Below are 17,664 nucleotides of genomic sequence, written 5' to 3' on the forward strand. Positions count from 1 at the left end.
GAACATATGAAAGCTGGTGGTTCCTTTTATCATGAGACTTCAATATTCCAAGGTAAGAGGTTTTAGGTTGTAGTTAATATAGTATTTATAGGACTATTTCTCTCTATACCATTTGTATTCCATATACTTTTGACTATTGGATGTTCTTGTAGGCACTTTAGTATTGCCAGTGTAACAGTATAGCTTCCGTCCCTCTCCTCGCTCCTACCTGGGCTCGAACCAGAAACACATCGACAACAGCCACCCTCGAAGCATCGTTACCCATCGCTCCACAAAATCCGTGGCCCTTGCAGAGTAAGGGGAACAACTACTCCAAGTCTCAGAGCGAGTGACGTTTGAAACGCTATTAGCGCGAACCCCGCTAACTAGCTAGCCATTTCACATCGGTTACACCAGCCTAATCTCGGGAGTTGATAGGCTTGAAGTCATAATTATAACATAACACACAGAAATACGAGCCTTTGGTCATTAATATGGTTGAATCTGGAAACTATAATTTCGAAAACAAAACGTTCATTATTATCGCATATACCCTGACTCTGCGTGCAATGAACGCAAGAGAAGTGACAATTTCACCTGGTTAATATTGCCTGCTAACCTGGATTCCTTTTAGCTAAATATGCAGGTTTAAAAATATATACTTCTGTGTATTGATTTTAAGAAAGGCATTGGTGTTTCTGGTTAGGTACATGTTGGAGCAACGACAGTCCTTTTTCCGCAAATGCACACCGCATCGATTATATGCAATACAGGAAATGATAGATAAACTAGTAATATCAACCACGTGTAGATAACTCGTGATTATTATTGATTGATTGAATGATTGTTTTTTTATAAGATAAGTTTAATGCTAGCTAGCAACTTACCTTGGCTTTTTACTGCATTCGCGTAACAGGTTTGCTCCTCATGGAGTGCAATGAGAGGCAGGTGGTTAGAGCGTTGGACTAGTTAACCGTAAGGTTGCAATATTGGATCCCCCGAGCTAACAATGTAAATATCTGTCGTTCTGCCCCTGAACAAAGCAGTTAACCCACCGTTCCTAGGCCGTCATTGAAAATAAGAAGGAGTTCTTAAACGACTTGCCTAGTTAAATAAAAGGTGTAAAAAATGTAATTAAATCAAAATCGGACAAATCTGTGTCCAAAAATAACGATTTCCGATTGTTCTGAAAATTTGAAATCGGCCCTAATTAATCGGCCATTCCGATTAATCGGTCGACCTCTAATGTCATGTTTATGTTTGATGCGGGCCCTAGGAAGAGTAGCTGCTGTTTTCGCAATAGCTAATGGGGATCCTAATAAAATACAAAAATGTGGATCCTTTTTTTCCATTGCTGAATCAGTATTCTTCTCCGTCTCAGGTATAGTGCCTTGAAAAAGTATTCACACCCCTTGGTTTCCAAATGTTGTGTTGCAGCCTGAATGGATTCAATTTAACTAAAAATGAAAAGATCAAATGTCTTATGTTCATAAGTATTCAACCCCTTTGTTATGGCAAGCCTAAATCTGTTCAGCAGTAGAAATTTGCTTAACAAGTCACCTTATAAGTTGCACGGACTCACTGTGTGCAACAATAGTGTTTAACATGATTTTTGAATGACCACCTCATCTCTGTACCCCACAAATACAATTATCTGTAAGGTCCCTCAGTCGAGCAGTTCATTTCAAACACAGATTCAACCACACAGACCAGGGCTTATGTTTGGGGAAAATCCAACAACACGTCACTGAGTACCACTTCATATTTTCAAGCATGATAGTGGCTGCATCATGTTATGGGTATGCCTTCATCGGCAAGGCCTAAGCAGTATTTTTTTAAGCTAAAAATAAATTTAGAGCTAAGCACTGGCAAAATCCTAGATGGAAAGCAGACTGAACCAGGTTTTCAACAGACACTGGGAGACAAATTCACCTTTCCGCAGGATAATAACCTAAAGCACAAGGCTCAATAGACACTGGAGATGCTTACCAAGATGACATTGAATGTTCCTGAGTGGCCTAGTTACAGTTGACTTAAAATCAGCTTGAAAATCTATGGCAAGACTTGAAAATGGCAGTCTAGCGATGATCAACAACCAACTCGAGAGACCTTAAAGACATTTTTAAAGAACCATGTACAAATATGGATAAGAGCGTCTGCTAAATGACTTAAATGTAAATGTAAATGTAAATATTGTACAATCTAGGTGTGCAAAGCTCTTACAGACTTAACCAGAAAGACTCATGTATTGTCTCAAGGGGTTGAATGCATATGTTAAATCTAGTGTTTTCTTTCTCGTTATTTTTGCAGTCAAATTACATATGGATATTAGGTGAAGGTAAAGAATATCACATTTTATTTGAGGGTCTCTGCATTATATTTTAGAAATAAAAGGCTACATAAAGTACTATCTCGTCATCCCACTTGTGAAAAAAAGACAGTATTTTGACTAAATTCCATTTCAGTAGTCTAAAGGTTAATATTTGGGATGGGAAACAGTTAGCATTTCCCATAGGAAAACATTTCACACTTAGCCACCGTGCTAATGTAACTGTGGCTTCCATCCCTCTCCTTGCTCCATCCTGGGTTCAGTCAGAGACCCTCTGAAAACATCGACAACTGTCAGCCATAAGGCATTATTTACCAGTCACTCCACAAAAGCAGTGTCAGAGCAGGTGAAGTCACCGATTGAACGCTACTTGTGTACCGCTAAACACCAACTGACAAACCAAATTATCCTCTGGAAAGAGACCACAGATATTTCTGCAAGCAAGACCTCAAGTCCTTTGGCATCAACACCGACACCTGAGAAGATGGCGCCCAGGACTATCTTCACTAACAGCGGGCACTTCGCAGCGGGCTGCTAACCAGCAAATCCACCCTGGCGCAACACTAAGTAGTAAAGAGCAAAAATGAAAGAAGATCAGGACACCGCCGCAACATCTACAACAGCTTGCCCAATAAGCAGCCGGAAGGCATAATCAAGCTCGCGGGTGATTTTATTTGTCCCCCCAAGTCTTCTGAGCAAAAAATGTATAAATACATATTTAGTTGTATTCATTGTTGGATATAAGATTATAAAATCACCAAGAAATCAGCTCAGTGATTTAAATTCAGGAAATCTTTTCCCCAAGTATTCCCACAGATAAAGAGGCATATGTGATCATATCCCAATATAATCAAGGTTTGAAATTATTCAATTTTTGTCAAATACTATATGTTTGGGATCTTGCAGTGTACAAATTATTAATAACTTTGTTCCAGCCCCCCGACCCTCCGCTCAGGGAAATAAATAAATCGGCCCACGGCTGAATGTAATTGGGGACACCTGATCTGCAACAGCAGGGCAGTCTACAACTGTGACAACTATGGCCGAGTCTGCCTCTCAAGAGTGGACTTCACACCCACCGCAGACGTTGTGCTAAGACCTAACTCCCCAAGGCACATGAAATCTATTGTCACCGGAGTCTGCGACGACAAATTGTCAAGATGTTGGTTTCAGACCCCGCTGGTGACAATGGCTCCCAACTGTGGGGCAAGGCTCTTTTTGGTGAGGAGGTCAAAGGCGGGTGAATGTAGCAGACATGAGTCCAGCTCATGGTCTTGTGATGTGGGAATTTCCTGTTGGTTTAACATGTTTGTTTCTCCCCTGGAGACCCAAGTTCAGATCCTGTCCATGACACAGGCATGCACAGTTGTATACCAGATAGCTACAATAGAGCCACCAACGACAAGCAGCCATCATCTGCACAGGGGTCTCCACCCTCTAATTGTTTCTTCCATATAACAATGACATCCACAAAGTTGTTGGATTTTAATGAAAACAGGTGTCTTATGAAAAGTTTTATAAAATATGACAAACCCTATCAACACATTTGGCCATGTTTGATCGGAGGACTAGCTTTACGGGCCCTGTGTACTGTATGGTCTTTTAAGGAGGCCTAGCCTATACCACAACATTTGTGTAACGGCTAATGCCAACGAGCCAACTGTCTTAGTTTCACATCCTATTTGGCTATGGCAAAGACATAAACATTATCTTACCTGTACAGCAAGTGATGATGCACAATCTGATAGTAGTATCTGATCCTCTGAAAAAACAAACAGGCAACAGACAGACATGCATTTGCACATTATAAAGTGACAAGATACACTGATAAATATGGCTCAAACAGTTATTAAAATTCTTAAAACCTATATTCCTCTCTAATTGATTAGCATAATTTTCCTCAACATTACATCAAATAACTTTAATTGGGTATGTTTAGCAGTGCACTAATAGTCCACAACATTGTAGGGTTCAGGGCTTAAGCCTAAACTAAAAACTAAACTAAACTTAATTAATAAAGTAAATAACTTTCGCATTATCCAACACATGTTTAACATTGTAAATGCAGAAGTAGGAATTTGAACAGTTTTGTCTCTAAAGTGAGTGAATGACTTACCTCTCAGAGGCTGATACAAGGTGGCATTTTCAGGCCATGGCTCCGCAGCTGTGGGACAAAATATTCAGGAGAGCATTGGCAAAAGGTCACATTGAGGAGTTTGTCAGGTTGCAGAACAGTGACACTGTTGTGACATGATGAATTTCGAGCTTGAGCCAATCTGAGAGGCAGCATCATAAAATGTTCCTGTGAGGATGATTGAATTTCAGAGGCCTAGTATAACATTGCCTGGGGATCAGACCACCAACGTCTGGGACATTACACTGTTTGATTCTGGAAATGGTCCTCTCAGGTCCTCTACAACCTAGAATATTGAATAAAATTATTACATTACCGATTGTCTGCGTGGTTGGTCCTTACGTGGCCACAAATTTTAGACAATATATCCACAGTAAAGTATTATTAAATCAACTTTTCAAAGCGCTGGTAATGCACCTTAAGCATCGGCCCTACCGAGCTAAAGAACCAGCTGACACCTGTTTGATTTTAAACATACTTTATAATAATAAATCTATGCAGTAAAAAATACAAAATACAAATTCAGCAACTAGTTGCTTGTATGCACCAGTCCAATAATGTCAACTTCACTTTCACGCACATCTCATCTGTGGCAGCTGTGATCAGCCAGCTGCATCCCCTTCCAGCGATTAGCTGGGGGCCGCAGGTAGTCTAGTGGTTAGAGCTTTGGGCCAGTAACCAATTGCTCGATCGAATCCCGAACTGACAAGGTAATAATCTGTCGTTCTGCCCCTGAACAAGGAAGTTAACCCACTGTTCCCCGGTGGGCCGCCATTGTAAATAAGAATTTGTTCTTGACCGACTTGCCTAGTTTAATAAAAGGTTACGTTTTAAAAACACCTGCTTCTCTCCATCCCACTTTTCCTGTGCCTCCATCAGTTTTTAAAATATAATTTAGCCGTAATGGCGAGCTGGGATGCAGACCCTGATAAGTCTTCGGTTGTTACATTTGGAGCAGCGCACAGAGCGAGCAAAGTTGATACATTATATAATTTAATCGCCTGGCTAGCTAGCTAGCTAGCTACCAGTGTTGCCCCCGCCTCCCAGTTAGCACAGTGTCCTTTGCTCCCGCCTGCTGAACATCTGCCCTTGTCGTCATTAATGGTACTGGGGGAAATCAGTGCCCGACATGAGGGCAAAGCTAGTTGGCTACCGGTGTCGCCACAGTCTCCTGCCTACCGGAATCGGAGCCAAAACCTGCAATCATGTCTTTCACTGAAGTCTGCCTTTGTAGTCGTTAACAGAACTGTCGGGAAAGCAGTGCCCAACAGGCGCTAGCTCCATATCCCGCCTGCTATGCATCGGAGTCCTAGCGAGTGTAGTCGATGTGAAATGGCTAGCTAGTTAGCAGTGGTGCGCGCTAGTGGCGTTTCAAATCGGTGACGTCACTTGCCCCGAGACCTTGAAGTAGTGGTTCCCCTTGCTCTGCAAGGGCCGCGGCTTTTGTGGAGCGATGGGTAACGATGCTTCGAGGGTGACTGTTTATGTGTGCAGAGCGTCCCTGGTTCGCGCCCGGGTCGAGGGGACAGACTAAAGTCTTTACTATTACACTAGCACCCAGTGTTCTTCGCTAATACCTTCCATCGCCGTCGTTAAAATAACTGCAGGAAAGCAGTGCCCGACAGGCGGGGGCAAAAGACACTTTCTACCAGTGTTCTCGTTCTACTTCTTCTGTGGGGTTTATTGGTGGTTGGCATCTAACATTAACGCCACCTACTGTACTGGAGCATCCCCGCCTCCTCCCTGTGTACCAGAGCATTAAAAATGGAAGATAGAAGTATAAAGGGTTCATGAAGATGCGACAACACATCTGTCACGCTGATCCTCAACACAAGGGCGGCAGCGTAGCCTAGTATCCGAAAGGTTGCAAGATCGAATCCCCGAGCTGACAAGGTACAAATCTGTCGTTCTGCCCCTGAACAAGGCAGTTAACCCACTATTCCTAGGCCTTTAACTGACTTGCCTAGTTAAATAAAAAGTTTAAACATAAAAATACATTTTTCAAAAGGGCCCCCAAGGGTGCATCTATAGTCTCCTCCTATATTCCCGGGTTCAAGCCCCGACTGCGTGAAATTAGCAGTCTGTCAACAGCTCTGGTGGACATTCCTGCAGTCAGCATACCAATTGCACTCTCCCTCAACTTGAGACATGTGTGACATAACTGCACATTTTTGAGTGGCCTTTTATTGTCCCCAGCACAAGTTGCACCTGTGAAATGATGATGCTGTTTAGTCAGCTTCTTGATATGCCACACCTGTCAGGTAAACAAATTTGTGCACAAAATCAGAGAGAAATATGCTTTTTGTGGGTATGGAAAATGTATGGGAGATTTCATTCAACTCACTTTACATGTTGCGTTTATATTTTCGTGTAGTGTAACGTAAACTCACCCCATTCCGTACAAATGTGCGCAACCGCAACATTCAAACGAGGCTACAAAGAAAACTCATGGGACTACAGTGACTGTGTTGACTTCAAAATCGGGGGTGTGAACTACGTTTCTATTCAAGCGTTGATCGACATGGTAATGGCTCTATAGTATTGGAGAAAAGTTGAAAAAAACGGACCCTCCGTTACATCGTGACGCGTCATGCCGTAATGTCCTGCATGTGTAACGGATGTGAAACGGCTAGCTTAGCTAGCGGTGCGCGCTAAATAGCGTTTCAATCGGTTACGTCACATGCTCTGAGACCTTGAAGTAGTAGTTCCCCCTGCTCTGCAAGGGCCGCGGCTTTTGTGGAGCGATGGGTAACGATGCTTCGTGGGTGACTGTTGTTGATGTGTGCAGAAGGTCCCTGGTTCGCGCCCGGGTATGGGCGAAGGGACGGTTTAAAATTATTCTGTTACACATGCATAAAGCAACTATTCCTGTTTTATAATCTCTCTCCACCAGGTGTAGCACTTCTCTCATCCTTTCAAAACAAGAAATGGACAGTGACGGGGGTAAAGGGGGATACATAGTCATTTTCTGCGTCATCATTGCATGCGATCATCAATCTCAAAGCTGCTGTTTACTTCCAAGATCACTTTAGCACCACCCTAAAAACCCGATTCAAATTCGACACAAACCTTCAAATAGGTATGTAATGACACATTATATAAACTCTTTATAGTGTCTTATTTACATTTTAGAGGCGATAAGGTGATAGGTTGGACAGATCGAGTGAAAAAAAAGCTATTCTCAACATCTCTCCTGCTCACTATCACGCATTAGTTTCGCTTCCCCACCAGTCATTTTTTTTAAAGACCTGACGGGGCTCATTGCCTTCTTGAATCATGCAGAAAAAAGGGTAGCGTGGGGTCATTCTGTTGGAAAGGGGAGAAATTGTGCTTTACAATGGTATTGACATTACAGTTGATCTGGAAGTATTACGTTTTTGGGGCGCTAAAATAAGGTAAATTGTACGGACCAATGCGATGTACAAAAGTGAGTGAGTTTACGTTAGTTTGATATGGAAAGCTAGTTACCTCATTTGTCAGCGAAGCCGCAGACAAAAATGAATATTTGCACGGCTAGCTAGTGGCTAGCATCTGATGCTAACTAACGACAAAACGAATGCTAATGACGTTAGCTTTATGTTGCAGAACACAGACTACACACATTACCTGCTATCTGGGAGACGAATGCCTCTGCAGCAAGAGACATGATGAAATCGGACAGAAATTCAACCCAGAATGGTGTAAAATAAAATGTTGCAAACAAGGTTAAGGGCACGCTTAGCGTAGAGTAATAAAGGTGACGTCAGACGCAGGGGTACGACGCGCCTGTTCTTCCTGCTCCAAATTTAGTTCAATCACTATCGTTCCGCCAACACGTCGCTCTGACCTGAGCCCATAGCCACACTCAGAGTAGGAATGCAGGCCAAGTATCAGGGGAAAGGATACGATGAATAGGACAAGATCTCCTCTCTGCCCAGAAAGCTACCATTCACCAGCTCTGCTCCCGTTATGTCAAGATACTAACCAAATATGCCTGCAATTATCATTTACCTGCTTACTTCCAAAAATGGTCTCAATAAAATTGTACAAGCTACCACCTTTTTTTATGTATCACGATTTTTTTTTAACTGTGTCGTGTGATACAAATGCAAAAAAGCATGTTAAATATCCTTCCTCACAATTCATTTCTATGTGAGAATTGCCAGAACAATCAGAGATCATGTAACGTGATCTTTGTTGTCGTATATAATGTGATATGTTACAGGTTTGGTTCGTATTTCCTAAAAAAAAAAAGAGGGACAACATCTGAAGAATTAAACAGGATATTTTTGATCTAGACAAAAAAATGTGTTAGCCTATTATGTGTGGGTTCCTCCATCATATAACTGGTTAAGCAGAGACGTCCCTAAAAACCTTTACATATTTGCATCTTAGCCCCCCTGTTTTGGGGTTTTCCAACATTTTGACAAGTATCTACTTTTCTCATGATATTGCTGCATGCTTGAAATCTACACATCTCTGAGTGACTGTCTGCACTGTCAGAGAGAACAAGGTTCAGACGAATATACAAATTAAATCTATTTATAAAGCCCTTCCACATTAGCTGATATCTAAAAATGCTGTACAGAAACCCAGCCTAAAACTCCAAACAGCAAGCAATGCAGGTGTTGAAGCACGTTGGCTTGGAAAAACTCCCTAGAAAGGCCAAAACCTAGGAAGAAACCTAGAGAGGAACCAGGCTATGAGGGGTGGCCAGTCCTCTTCTGGCTGTGCCGGGTGGAGATTATAACAGAACATGGCCAAGATGTTCAAATGTTCAATGACCAGCATGGTCAAATAATAGTTCTGGGACAGGTAGCACGTCCGGTGAACAGGTCAGGATTCCATAGCCGCAGGCAGAACAGTTGAAACTGGAGCAGCAGCATGGCCAGGTGGGCTGGGAACAGCAAGGAGTCATCATGCCAGGTAGTCCTGAGGCATGGTCCTCTGAGAGAGAGAAAGAAAGAAAGAGAGAATTAGAGAGAGAATACTTAAATTCACACAGGACACCGGATAAGACAGGAGAAGTACTCCAGATATAACAAACTGACCCTAGCCCCCCGACACATAAACTACTGCAGAGATTATAACAGAACATGGCCACGATGTTCAAATGTTCATAAATGACCAGCATGGTCAAATAATAATCATCACAGGCAGAACAGTTGAAACTGGAGCAGCAGCACAGCCAGGTGGACTGGGGACAGCAAGGAGTCATCATGTCAGGTAGTCCTGAGGCATGGTCCTAGGGCTCAGGTCCTCCGAGAGAGAGGAAGAAAGAGAGAATTAGAGAGAACATACTTAAATTCACACAGGACACCAGATAGGACAGGAGAAGTACTCCAGATATAACAAACTGACCCTAGCCCCCCGAAACATAAACTACTGCAGCATAAATACTGGAGGCTGAGACAGGAGGGGTCAGGGGACACTGTGGCCCCATCCGATGACACCCCCGGACAGGGCCAAACAGGAAGGATATAACCCCACCCACTTTGCCAAAGCACAGCCCCCACACCACATCAGTGATCATCAACCCACTCAAGTGACTCACCCCTCCTATGGACGGCATGAAAGAGCACCAGTAAGCCAGTGACTCAGCCCCTCTAATAGGGTTAGGACCATATACCATTGTCATTGTCTTAAATAGCCTATTGACATGTCAACAAAGTATGTATCAAGTAATGTACTCACCTTCATTTGTTGCTTGTATGCCTCTGTAAAGTCTGCAGTACTACTCACTTTTGCTGATCAACAAAGATGATAAACCTAAAATCGGCAAGATGGCCGTTTCTCGTAAACAGGAAAAGACTCAGAAGACGAAACTCGGTGAGCACAGGCTTGGCCAAATGTACTTTTAGCCCAGAAACAAGATGGCGTCGAGGCCTCAATGCTCTGCGTTAATGCCTGTTTTCTGGGATTAAAGGTAGAACATGGTAATACAGCGCTAATTTGACCGCTTCACATTAAAGTACATCAACCTACGGTGTAAGGAAAAATAGAGCCAGCCATTTATCTATAGTAATTTACGAAAAATAGTACAATGTCTGCTTGATGATGGTTAAACAATTGTTTTATTTTTTATTTAAAGTTAGATTCAGTTGCGGATTTGTTAAGGCGAATCCGATTACGTGGGTTTCGGAGCTCTACGTGATTTACTGTGATTTTCTGTACTCACACGCAAACACAGTCAATGTGAAGTGACACAGTGTGGGGCTTACAGACAGAGCCTGCAATAAGTTACCTGCGTTCGAACCATCACTGGTCACCATAGAAACACCCACCTGTAGCACACGCTCCAGCAGGTATATTGCACTGGTCAATCCCCAAAGCCAACACTTCCTTTGGCCGCCTTTCCTTCCAGTTCTCTGTTGCCAATGACTGGAACGAATTGCAAAAATCTCTGAAGCTGGAGTCTTATATCGCCCTCTCTAACTTTAAGCATCAGCTGTCAGAGCAGCTTACCGATCACTGTACCTGTACACAGCCAATCTGTAAATAGCACACCCAACTACCTCATCCCCATATTATTACTTAACCTCTTGCACCTTTGCACCCCAGTATCTCTAATTGCACATCATCATCTGCACATCTACACTGTGTGGTTGTTTTTGGTCGCACTACTTTGCTTTATCTTGGCCAGGTCGCAGTTGTAAGTGAGAACTTGTTCTCAACTGGCCTACCTGGTTAAATAAAGGTGAAAAAAATAGAAACAGTGAAGTTAAACATCTTTCCATTATGCATTAAAAAGTCTAGAATGTATTTTTCACGTTGTAAGTTGAGACTGAGGAAGTAGTAATTGCCCCTCAAATATTAGACAACTACACAAGCCCTAATGTAAATCAAAGGTGGGAGAATAATATGAGTAACTCATAACACCAGGGCTGGATTAATGCAGGGCCTTATCTATCAGGTATGAAGGTAAGACCCAGATGCAGACCTCATTGAATGAACAAGAGTTTAATATTCCAACAGGGGCAGGCAATTGACAGGTCAAGGCAGACAATGGTCAGAAAACCAAAGGTAGGGCAACGGTACTGGGTGGCAGGCAGGCTCAGGCTAGAGCAGAGGTCAGTAATCCAGAGGTGGGCAAAGGTACAGGTCAGCAGGCAGGCTCAGGCTCAGGCTCAGGGTCAGGCAGATGGGCTCGGAGTCAGGACATGCAAGGTTCAACACCAGGAGCTTGAGACACAAACCACTGGTTGACTTGACCAAACAAGATGAACTGGCAACATAAAAACAGAGAATACAAGTATAAATACACAGGGGATAATTGGGAAGATGGGCCACACCTGGAGGGGGGTGGAGACAATCACAAAGACAGGTGAAACAGATCAGGGTGTGACATTACCGGAGTTGAAGCCCCTGAGCCCAAGCCCGTGGGGGGCCCAAGCGCCAGCAAAAAGAAGGGTTTAACAATATATTTTAGATGTTTCAAAGTAGCTATCCTTTTGCTTTAAAACCGCTTTGCACACACTTGGCATTCTCTCAACCAACTTCATGAGGTGGTCACCTGGAATGTATTTCAATTAGGTGTGCCTTGTTAAACGTTAATTTGTGGAATTGATTGACTTCTTAATGCATTTGAGCCAATTCCTCCCCTAACCAAGACGACGCTGGGCCAATTGTGCGCCGCCCTATGGGACTCCAGATCACGGTCTGTTGTGATACAGCCCGGGATTGAACCAGGGTCTGTAGTGACACCTCTAGCACTCTAGCGCTGCGTTACGCGGGAACATAATTAGGTAGGAGGGTTTAGGTGTTTTGTGTTTATTTTCTTTTATACTGATGTAGCCAGCGCTACTACTGTATGTAGTGTAGTAAACCATCATTACCACGCACAGTAGGTGGCGGCATGGACCCTAAACGTTTGTTCGCGGACCATTCTACCATAGAAGGAGAAAAAGACGAGGAAGAACCCGAACCCCCGTATTGTTATTGACTCTTTCTTGCATGACACGAACCTATCTAACATGAAATAGCTATCAAGCAACCGTAAGTACCAGACTTTGATGTATTTCTATTAGGCCTAAGAATGATTAACATTAGGCCTGTCTGTTTAACACACTAACGTTAGGCTAACGTTACGTGCTAGCGTATGCTGCTAGTAATATTCTGCTAGCTAGCTAGCCAATTTATGTCAGCTAGCGAGCTGTCACAAGCATCAATCTACAGTGTTACGTTAGTCTATACAATTCTGTTGAGTGACTCAGGATTACAAAACCGTGTCAGTCATGCCCAACACTGAGCATTTTCCTTCAGGTGCTTCAATGGAACATGTCAGGGCTGTTTAGCGTTAGCTTCGACTTTTTGTCTGTCAATGGGGGGGTTGCACTAGTTACCACAGCCACAAAGTCATAAATCTTGCTAAAGTGTACACGGACTATTTCTAAAATGCTTCTTCTTAAAATCAGAGTTTAAACCTAACCTTAACCACAATGCTAACCGTATGCCTAACCATAAAGTAAGACCAAAGAGCACATTTTTTTTATTCGTGCATTTTTACTTCATAGCCAGTAACAACCATCTGAATGGGCTAGCTATCGTTTGCACTTTCCATTCTGTAACCTTACCTAGCTAGCCATCTGAGCTATTGTTTAGGTAGCAAGCTATGTCTTACCTTTTCCTTTTCAACACTTTTAGGCAGCTAGCTAACGTAAAGGAAAGAGTGGACGAGGAGCGGGACACACCATACATTCTACAGAGATGGGCGCTGTTGTTTCCCGGTGGAAGGTAACTATATGCACGTTAAACGTTAAAGTCCGTAACAGTAACGTAAACTAGTTTAGCTATAATAATCCAATGTATTCTAGCAACCCTGGTTTATAAACGCAGATATCGACTCTGCCACTTAGGTATGCTTTTTGGCATTAGGTTGAGGTTTATAGCTACACTCCCTGCCTGTTTCATTACATTGGTGTCAGAAGCGGGAACCCCAAACCTTCTGGGTTGAAGCCGAGCTCCATCGACTGTGCAACAAAAGCATGCTTAAGTGGCACAGTCGTTATCCAAGCTTATAAACCAGGGTCCCTACACAACTCCTCTAATATTCATATGTGAAAACATACTGAATTGTAATTGGATGCATTTTACCACCATACCATACTGTGTTATGATTGGTTAACACCACCCAAATGGTTAGGTCATGGGCAGTTTGATCCTGGTTGGCGACATGTGAACATGCCAGTTATAGCTAGCTAATAAAGAGCTACGTTAAGAAATATCCTGTAGTACTGTATTTTATTATTTTGTACAAAGTGTGCAAAACAAGATAACTCCCTCTCAAAGAGCATGTCCTTGCGTTAGACCTCGTAGGACGCCGTCTTACAGGAACGCGCTCACCAGTCAAGCACACACACTAGTGGATGCGAGCTCCGATCCCACTTCGGACACCAATGTAATGAAACAAGCAGGAAGTGCGTCTTGAGCCATCAACCTTCTTGCCTGAAGCCCAGCACGCCATTGATTGTGCAACAAAAGCATGCTCAAGTGGTAGAGTCGATCTCTGCGCTTATAAAACAGGGTTGAATAAATCTGGAGAAACCGACTACTCCACTGTCTAACTAGCTAGCTACCAACCCAATGCTCCCTTAGCATTTCAAGGTTTCAGTTTAAATTAACGTAATCAAGTAGCCTACATCACTGACTAGTCAACTGAACTGTACTGTCTGGCTAGTGTCAGAATGGAATTGAGGCAATGTTTTTGGCGTTTGAGGGCATGCATGATGTGTTGAAGTTAATGTTCATCATATCTATTAATTACCTTTTTTATTATTCAGAGAGAAAAAGCGTTGCACACACATCTGGTCGTAGCCATTTGTTTTGAGTGATTCAGAAGTAAATTGTATCTAATCTTCAAACAGGCTAAACCAATGACGGTGGAACTTCTAGAAGGCATTGACAAGGTAAGTAATTAGGTTAAATGTTGCTATAAGCCCTACTTTTCAACATTATATAGGCTACTAGTATTCAAAAAATTGTTTGCAGCACCAAGCTTCTCCCACAGTCCTGTCCATGAGCTTCATCTTGTATCTGTCTGTAATTATCAGTCAGGCAGTGATCTGTTTTGATCTTTTAGTGACCGGTACAGATGTCCACAACTCTGACTTTGGCCAGCACATTGGCTGTCAGATACTAGATACTAGGTTATACTTTTTAGAGAAGAATTAGAACGCTACATTAAACCCTTTTTAATTGTAGCATAAGGCTAGGAAATACTCTAGCATTACCCAAGCATTCCATAATTCTTATAATCCAAGTATTACCTGTTATCTGTTATAAAATACTTGTCATGGCATTTTGTTGTCTTTTCAGGATATTAAGGACCTTGAGGAATTTAGAGCGAAGAATCAGAGATTGGAGAAGTTGTGGGTGGGAAGACTGCTTCTGTATTCATCTGTGCTTTATCTTATTACTTGCATAAGTGTTTACTTCTGCTATCTCCCCGAACAATGGACAGGACGCATCGTGATGACTTTGCCCTTATTTCTATTTCCTATATTGTAAGTATAGCCTACTCTGTCCACTGCCACACATAACCTTAAAGAGGCAATCTGGGATTCAAACAACAATGAAGTGGTGCTCTTTTTTGTTGTTGTTGGTAAACATGGGATTAATGTTCTATAGCTATACTGTGTTTGTTTGAAATTACATTATTTACAAACATCGGTGTATAACAAGCTTATATTTTGGTTTCTGATAAGAAAGTTGTATTCTTCAAGAATCAATGGCTATATATCCTTTATTTAAAATTATAAAACAATGTATGCACCAATCCCTGATTACCCCTTTAAGTATGTATACTATTATGTGCCTGCAGCCTCCTTTGTAAAGATGTTTGTTGGCAGTTCAAAAGTACCCCTGGCACATAAGTCAGAGAAGATGCCGAGCATCTACATTTTTTCATTCACATGAAATCTTCCACGCACAGACATAGATTTTTATATTTGTTTAAATCAATAGTTTTTCTTATTCCACAACTGTACTGGTTTTGTGCATCTAATGCCAAAGTTACTTTTCAAAATGTAGGCCTATACTACTCTTTCAGGTCATGTCCTGCCATGTAAAATTTCCACCACATAATCTTCAAAGTGAAGAATCTTCTGTTTTGTTCCATTGATCACAAAATGCTTTACCACAGAAAGTGATGCTCTCTCTGATCTGCTTTTCTGAGTAACTATTCAACAATGGAAGACTGTTTCTGCTGCATTCTAATATTCCTGATTGCTTTTCAGAGTGTGGTTTATGAGGAAGCTGCTGTTATTCCTTTTCTCAAAGCGAACGGAAAGAAACAGTAAGGCTTCTCTTATTTTTATTCCATTTTTTTTGGCCCATCAACCACCCCCTTCTTTGGAGGACAAAAGTAACTTTGTTCTATATTTTTGTTTTTACACACGTAGGATTCTCTTCTTTACATTAAGTTTATCTTATCTTGTTTTGAATTGCAAGTCTGTCCAATTGTAAATGTCCAATTGTTGAAAAAGAATGAATACTAAAAATATTTAGCAATATAAATGTCTCTTAAAATGCAGATGTTTGAAAATGCATGTGTTTCATGACAAATACTCAACGCATTCCTCGTCACTTTTGTTTCAGATGACAAACTAGAAGATTTAAAAGTTGAAAAAAGAAAAATTGTAAGTGTAGATTTTTATATCTTATTTCTTCCAATAATTGTATATAATTCAGGGCAGAGCTGGTTTCGTGGACACAAATTAATCCTAGTCCTGGCCTAAAAAACACGCTCAATGGAGAAACCAGCCCTTTAGTGTTTTGAAGTAAGCGTGTTATTGATCCAGAGCTGATATCTTAATGACACAATGCCTCTTTCCCTGATTGCCCTTTTAATACCCTAAATGTTTAATCGTGTCAGGAGCTCCTTGCACAACTCGCATGCACTCTAACCTTTGAATCACATTGATGTAATTTGTGCTGATCTATGCATATTACACCCCTTTTTAGAATTTTGCACCCCCCCATCTCCTACCCCTTTCCCTTAGTAGAGGGAGGCTCTTTGCTACAGCAGGCAGGCATTGAGTACAGGTGCCTCAAGCTTACAATGGAAGTCTCCTGCCTTCTTAGGAAGCCTTTATTGAGCTCTTAGAGCACTTTGCAGTGAACTAATTGCCAGTGCTAAGAAATCATCTAAAATCAATGCAGGCTAATTGGCAAAGAGACTGTGTTCCATAAAGCGCTCCCTTAACGATTCTCTGTAAATGTATAGCAGTAAGCATGGAGAGGATGTCATTTTCTGTCATGTCTAATAACTTCCAATAATTGTGGCTGATGGATTTTCACACCCCATTACTGATTTTGGTGCATGTTATTATTTATCTTCTGCTAGCTAACAATTAACAATGTTTGGTGTTGAATTGCAAACAAAATCAGAATTTCCTTACATAGCAGTTTTGGTGTTCACACCGACGGGTCCCCTTCCTCACTCAGCCCCAGTTTTTTCTGCCACTGAGTACACATTTTCAGTTACAACAAATTAGGATAATGTTATAAGCGTAAAATTATTTTAAATCCTGTTGTAAGGTATACATAGACACTATGATTTACTATTAGTGTTTATCATGTTATTGTATTTGTATTTATTATGGAACCCCATTAGCTGCTGCCAAAGCAGTAGCTACTCTTCCTTGGGTCCAGCAAAATTAAGGCAGTTTATACAGTTTTAAACATTTACAACATTTACAATACATTCACAGATTTCACAACACACTTTGTGCCCTCAGGTCCCTACTCCACCACTACCACATATCTACAGTACTAAATCCATGTGTATGTATAGTGCGTATGTTATTGTGTGTACGCGCACATGTGTCTATGCCAATGTTTGTGTTGCTTCAGTCCCCGCTGTTCCATAAGGTGTTTTTTAAATCTAATTTCACTGCTTGCGTCAGTTACTTGATGTGGAATAGAGTTCCATGTAGTCATGGCTCTATGTAGTACTGTGTGCCTCCCATAGTCTCTTCTGTACATGGGACTGTGAAGAGACCTCTTGTGGCATGTCTTTTGGGGTATGCGTGGGTGTCTGAGCTGTCTGCCAGTAGTTTAGACAGACAGCTCGGTGCATTAAATATGTCAATACCTCTCATAAATAAAAGTAGTGACGAAGTCAATCTCTCCTCCACTTTCAGCCAGGAGAGATTGACACACATATTATTAATATTAGCTCTCTGTGTACCTCCAAGGACCAGCCGTGCTGCCCTGTTCTGAGCTAATTGCAAAGTCTCTCTTT

At 41.8% G+C, this 17,664-nt stretch overlaps 2 protein-coding genes across 5 annotated transcripts in view; one reads left to right on the forward strand and one right to left on the reverse strand.

Annotated features, from left to right (window-relative positions):
- The window catches only part of mtx2 (metaxin 2), a 26,594-nt gene extending 18,386 nt beyond the window's left edge, over positions 1-8,208 (reverse strand). Inside the window, exons 1-3 of the mRNA XM_046320179.1 lie at positions 8,049-8,208; positions 4,425-4,472; positions 4,024-4,070 (exon numbers count right to left, since the gene is read on the reverse strand). Of these exons, the coding sequence (XP_046176135.1) occupies positions 4,024-4,070; positions 4,425-4,472; positions 8,049-8,088 (135 nt within the window). The 5' untranslated portion in view covers positions 8,089-8,208. The remainder of the gene's footprint in view (positions 1-4,023; positions 4,071-4,424; positions 4,473-8,048) is intronic.
- The window catches only part of lnpk (lunapark, ER junction formation factor), a 27,145-nt gene continuing 16,899 nt past the window's right edge, over positions 7,419-17,664 (forward strand). Inside the window, exons 1-7 of one of the 4 annotated variants that reach the window (XM_046320176.1) lie at positions 12,028-12,166; positions 12,266-12,416; positions 13,065-13,154; positions 14,285-14,326; positions 14,736-14,923; positions 15,656-15,714; positions 16,017-16,057. In XM_046320176.1, coding sequence (XP_046176132.1) covers positions 13,128-13,154; positions 14,285-14,326; positions 14,736-14,923; positions 15,656-15,714; positions 16,017-16,057 — 357 coding nt within the window. In that variant the 5' untranslated portion in view covers positions 12,028-12,166; positions 12,266-12,416; positions 13,065-13,127. Of the gene's footprint in view, positions 7,522-12,027; positions 12,417-13,064; positions 13,155-14,284; positions 14,327-14,735; positions 14,924-15,655; positions 15,715-16,016; positions 16,058-17,664 lie in introns of those variants that run through there. The other 3 variants (XM_046320177.1, XM_046320175.1, XM_046320178.1) reach the window with 3 other exon arrangements.

This window comes from Oncorhynchus gorbuscha, linkage group LG21, assembly GCF_021184085.1.
Source record: "Oncorhynchus gorbuscha isolate QuinsamMale2020 ecotype Even-year linkage group LG21, OgorEven_v1.0, whole genome shotgun sequence".
Taxonomy (NCBI): domain Eukaryota; kingdom Metazoa; phylum Chordata; class Actinopteri; order Salmoniformes; family Salmonidae; genus Oncorhynchus; species Oncorhynchus gorbuscha.